Source organism: Phlebotomus papatasi, unplaced genomic scaffold (genome assembly GCF_024763615.1).
Source record: "Phlebotomus papatasi isolate M1 unplaced genomic scaffold, Ppap_2.1 HiC_scaffold_11, whole genome shotgun sequence".
Taxonomy (NCBI): Eukaryota; Metazoa; Arthropoda; class Insecta; order Diptera; family Psychodidae; genus Phlebotomus; species Phlebotomus papatasi.
Genome location: NW_026604358.1, coordinates 491,969 through 497,990, shown reverse-complemented (window position 1 = coordinate 497,990; position 6,022 = coordinate 491,969). Strand labels below are relative to the sequence as shown.

At 43.6% G+C, this 6,022-nt stretch overlaps 1 protein-coding gene across 1 annotated transcript; it reads left to right on the top strand.

Annotated features, from left to right (window-relative positions):
• The first annotated feature begins 1,375 nt into the window (after positions 1 to 1,375).
• LOC129808839 (uncharacterized protein K02A2.6-like) lies at positions 1,376 to 5,683 on the top strand. Its single transcript, XM_055858750.1, has one exon. The coding sequence runs from the start codon at positions 1,376 to 1,378 to the stop codon at positions 5,681 to 5,683; it is 4,308 nt and encodes a 1,435-aa protein (XP_055714725.1).
• Positions 5,684 to 6,022: the final 339 nt, after the last annotated feature.

Here is a 6,022-nt window from a genome sequence, read left to right as displayed (position 1 = left end):
TAACCCAGAAAGACTTTTCTAAGTGATCAAGGGGTCTGTCATTTACAAAATAAAGGATCAAATATTTATTGACTTTTTTTATTTAATGGTTTGGAGTTTCACACAGGCATTTGATAAATTCTTTGATTGCAATAACCCAGAAAGACTTTTCTAAGTGATCAAGGGGTCTGTCATTTACAAAATGAAGGATCTAATATTTATTGACTTTTTTTATTTAACGGTTTGGAGTTTCACACAGGCATTTGATAAATTCTTTGATTGCAATAACCCAGAAAGACTTTTCTAAGTGATCAAGGGGTCTGTCATTTACAAAATAAAGGATCAAATATTTATTGATTTTTTTTTTTATTTAACGGTTTGGAGTTTCACACAGGTATTTGATAAATTCTTTGATTGCAATAACCCAGAAAGACTTTTCTAAGTGATCAAGGGGTCTGTCATTTACAAAATAAAGGATCTAATATTTATTGACTTTTTTTATATAATGGTTTGGATTTTCACACAGGTATTTGATAAATTCTTTGATTGCAATAACCCAGAAAGACTTTTCTAAGTGATCAAGGGGTCTGTCATTTACAAAATGAAGGATCAAATATTTATTGACTTTTTTTATTTAACGGTTTGGAGTTTCACACAGGTATTTGATAAATTCTTTGATTGCAATAACCCAGAAAGACTTTGAAGTGATCAAGGGGTCTGTCATTTACAAAATAAAGGATCTAATATTTATTGACTTTTTTTATTTAATGGTTTGCATTTTCACACAGGTATTTGATAAATTCTTTGATTGCAATAACCCAGAAAGACTTTTATAAGCGATCAAGGGGTCTGTCATTTACAAAATGAAGGATCTAATATTTATTGTTGGGTATCGACCCAACGACAGATGGCGTAAGCCATGCCTGACGCCATCACGGTCACATGACCCTTCCGCGCTCTTAAAGCGTCACTTCCAATACGATTGTCTTGAACTTAGTACGCCATTTATGTGCTCCAGAATTTATTGAAAAAATATATCTTGTGAATTAGCTCTAACATCGTGTATTTCATTGCGAAACCACTCCTCAATTGGCATCCCTATCATCTATACTCGAACACCGTTTCGGCGACGATTCAGGGATTACATATTGATTGTTGCAGGTAGGCCACACCACAACAACTGGCGACGATTCAGGGATTACATATTGATTGTTGCAGGTAGGCCACACCACAACAACTGGCGACGAGAGGTGAGGAAAAGCCCCACAACAACTTGACGGGAAGTGAGGAAAAGCCCCAACAACTGAATTTCCAGAAGCCGCATCTAGAGAAATACGCATTCCGGGAAACTTATCCAATAGTTTCACCCTAACCTCACAAACGGGCACATGTGACAATGGCTACTCAAAAAGAAGACAATATCTCTCTTCTTAGCATCCTCAGTGCAACTCAGAAGCTCCTGGAGGACCAACAAAAACGGCTTGCTCAACTTGAGGCAAGATCCAACCAACCAGATCGTCCAGAACTCACCATTGAGGCTCTTGCGCCTTCGATTCAGACGTTCGTCTACGATCCGGACAACGGCGTCACCTTCGACGCATGGTTTTCACTTCATGAGGACATTTTCCGTGAAGATGCAAAATCCCTCGACGACTCTGCCCGAGTCCGTCTTCTCCTCAGGAAGCTCAACCCTCAAGGGCATGAGGGTTATGTGAATTCTCTTCTTCCAAAAGCTCCACGAGATTTCACGTTTGACGAGACAGTTGCACGGCTAAAAGACCTTTTTGGCCGCCGGGAATCACTTTTTCACACCCGCTGGAGATGCCTCCAAATACAGAAGAAAGAGACGGATGACTTTCAGACACATTCGACTGTCATCAACAAGATTTGTGAAGAGTTTAAGCTGGGAGAGCTTACGCCAGAGCACTTCAAGTGTCTTGTTTTTATTCTAAGTCTCAAAAGCAAGAATGATTCTGATGTGCGAACACGACTTCTTCATAAGCTGGAAGTGGAGAAGCCTGAGACACTCACATTGTCCTTTATGGCCAGTGAAGCAACACGTCTCACCAACTTGAAGACTGAGAGTGCTGATCTTGAGCTCAAAGACACTACGCAGGGTGTTCATTTTGTTCAGCGTCAGGGAAAACCTAAAAAGGGGAATTCTTCAAACTCAAAGTCTCAACAATCCGGGCGTAATTCACAAACACAGCCTACTCAGCAGCCAAAATCTCCTTGTTGGTTCTGTGGTGGATTGCACTTTGTCAAACAGTGTAATTACTCAAAGCACACCTGTAAGGATTGCTCCAGGGTGGGCCACAAGGAAGGGTATTGTTCCCAGAACAATTCCCAAAAGAACTCCTCGAGTTCCAAGTCCCAGTCAAAACAAAAACAAATACACTCTTCGAAATCGAATGTCAATCCTGTCAGTGTTCACCACACTGTTACAAACAGTCAGGCAAAAAGATACATTGACGTGGTAATGAATGGGAAATCTGTGAAGTTGCTTTTCGACACAGGATCAGATGTGACAATTATCTCCAAGGATGTCTGGAGACATCTTGGATCACCAGTTCTGTCAGAGACTCCCTCTACAGCTTCTGATGCCCAGGGAAATCACATTCCTATGGATGGCGAGTTTTTCTGCACGGTTGACTTCAAAGGGGACATTCAAAGGGCCAGATGTCTTGTCACTGATGTCAACATTAACCTTTTTGGTGTTGAATGGATCAATTTATTCAACCTCTGGGGAAAAACCATTTCTTCACTTTGCAGTGTAAACTCAGTTTCCGAAAAAGACATTGTCACATCACTCAAAACAACTTTCCCATCTGTTTTCTCATCTACAATGGGAAAATGCACCAAGGGACAGGCGCATCTTCAGCTGAAGCTTTCAACAGTTCCAGTGTTCAGACCCAAACGCCCTGTACCATACCATGTCACGGATTTGGTGGATGAGGAACTTCAGAGATTGCAGAATCTGGACATCATTTCTCCTGTGGATCACAGTGAGTATGCAGCTCCTATCGTTGTAGCCCGTAAACCCAATGGTTCCATCCGAATCTGTGCTGATTATTCCACCGGGCTCAACAATAATCTCGAATCCCATCACTATCCTATCCCTACCCCTGACCAAATTTTCGCAACACTGTCAACTTGCTCAGTATTCAGCCAAATAGATCTCTCAGATGCATATCTGCAGATCGAAATGGATGAAGAATCGAAGAAACTCCTCACGATTAACACCCACAGAGGTCTCTTCACATTCAATCGCCTCTGTCCTGGGGTAAAATCGGCACCTGGAATTTTCCAACAGCTTATTGATACCATGCTGGCTGGCATCAATGGGGTTCATGCCTATTTTGATGACGTTCTCATCGCATCAAAGACCAAAGAGGAGCATCATCAGACACTCTTGCAAGTGTTTCGACGACTCAGTGAGTACGACTTCCGTGTCAAATTGGAAAAATGCAATTTTTTTCAAAAGGAAGTACGCTTCCTTGGCTTCATTCTCGATGCCAAAGGACAGCGCCCGGATCCAGCAAAGATTGATGCAATTATCAGTATGCCAGCTCCGTCAAATATTGCACAGCTCAGATCTTTCCTCGGAGCCGTCACGTTTTATTCACGATTCGTGAAGTCTCTCAGCACCATCCGGGCTCCACTGGACAAAATGCTGCAGAAGGACGTTGGAGATTGGAATTGGACGCCACAGTGTCAAAAGGCTTTCATCAAGGTCAAAGAAATCCTATCCTCAAATCTCCTTCTCACACATTACAATCCTTCCCTTCCTATCACAATCGCTGCAGACGCCAGTGAGACGGGTATTGGTTGCGTAGCATACCATACCATGGAAAATGGGCAGCTCAAGGCATTTTATCATGCTTCTCGCACTCTTACCAAGGCCGAGAAAAACTATTCACAAATTGACAAGGAGGGTCTTGGACTGGTTTATGCTGTTCAGAAGTTTCACACCTACATCTATGGGAGAAAATTTACTCTTCAGACGGACCACAAGCCCCTACTATCAATTTTTGGCTCGAAGAAGGGAGTGCCCATCCACACCGCCAACCGGCTTCAACGCTGGGCTCTCATTCTGTTGGCATATGATTTTATCATTGAATATGTCCCAACAAATGAGTTTGGTGGAGCTGATGTTCTTAGTCGTTTGATTGAGCAACAAAAGTCAAGCAACGAGGACTTCATCATTGCCCAAGTCCGAGATGACGAGATCGTGGACAACATTCTCATCAGTGACGTGAACAAACGCTTACCGGTGACCTTCAAGAAGATTGAGACTGCCACTCTTTCTTCTCCGACTCTACAAGAAGTCTCCAACTACATCCGGCATGGATGGCCTCGCTCTACAGCTGATTTCTCACCGGAAGTGGCAAACTACTACAAAATCAGAGACTCTCTAACACTCATACATTCATGTATAGTCTACAGAGATCGCATTGTCATACCACCAATTTTCAGAAACGCAATTCTCAAGCAGCTACATGACGCTCATCCAGGAATAAATCGTATGAAGAGTTTTGCCCGCTCGTACGTTTTCTGGCCACATATGGATTCTGATATTGAGAACTTGGTCAAATCTTGTTCTTCCTGTGCTGCTGCTGCCAAAAATCCGACAAAATGCGACCTATCCTCATGGCCTCTCACATCAAGGCCATGGCAGAGAGTACACGCCGACTACGCTGGACCAATTGATGGACAGTGGTTCCTTGTCTTGGTAGATGCTTACACAAAATGGCCTGAAGTATACATGACAACTACCACTACATCATTGGCGACCATCAGCAAAATCTCGGATGCCTGCTCACGTTTTGGATTCATGGAGACCATCGTAACAGACAATGGTACCCAATTCACCAGTGCTGAATTCGCTGAATTTTGCCGCGAGCGAGGTATCACCCATATCACGACAGCGCCATTTCATCCACAAAGCAATGGCCTGGCAGAACGTTTCGTGGACACCTTGAAGCGTTCTCTCTCCAAGCTGTCTGGCATTGGCAACACACAGACAGCCCTCACAAAATTCTTGATGTCCTACCGCTGTACACCCAACCCAAATACGTTCAACGGCAGTTCTCCAGCAGAACTCATGATGTCACGACCACTTCGAACGACACTTTCTCTGACTCAACCTATGGAGAATGATCCAATTGAAAGAAACACGGCCATGGAAAATCAATACAACAAGAAACATGGGACCAAAAGTCGTTCATTCGTTCGAGGGGAGGAGGTATTGGCAAAATGCTTCCGTGGCAATCACTCATTCTGGGCACCCGGTACGATCATCGAGAAACGCGGGAACGTTATGTACAACGTCTCAATCCTTTTGCCGAGAGGATGTTCCAGACTGATTCGCAGCCATGTTAATCAACTCCGTAAACGCTACCCAGACACAAACGAATCAGCTGATGATCCCTCTCTGGTTGAAGGTCAACAAGTCTCCATCCCTTTCGACTACGACGATGGAAATCAATCAGCAGACTCCTCTGCTGACGGGACATCTCAGGAATCTTCCAATGTTCCCATGCGGCGAAGTCGTCAGCCATATCGGAACCCTAGGCTTCCGACACGCTCATCTCCTCCACGACTTCGTTCCCGGCTTCCACGCAGGATCCCGCAGGCTCCAGCTTCTTCAAGGGGGGAGGTGTTGGGTATCGACCCAACGACAGATGGCGTAAGCCATGCCTGACGCCATCACGGTCACATGACCCTTCCGCGCTCTTAAAGCGTCACTTCCAATACGATTGTCTTGAACTTAGTACGCCATTTATGTGCTCCAGAATTTATTGAAAAAATATATCTTGTGAATTAGCTCTAACATCGTGTATTTCATTGCGAAACCACTCCTCAATTGGCATCCCTATCATCTATACTCGAACACCGTTTCGGCGACGATTCAGGGATTACATATTGATTGTTGCAGGTAGGCCACACCACAACATTTATTGACTTTTTTTATTTAATGGTTTGGATTTTCACACAGGTATTTGATAAATTCTTTGATTGCAATAACCCAGAAAGACTTTTA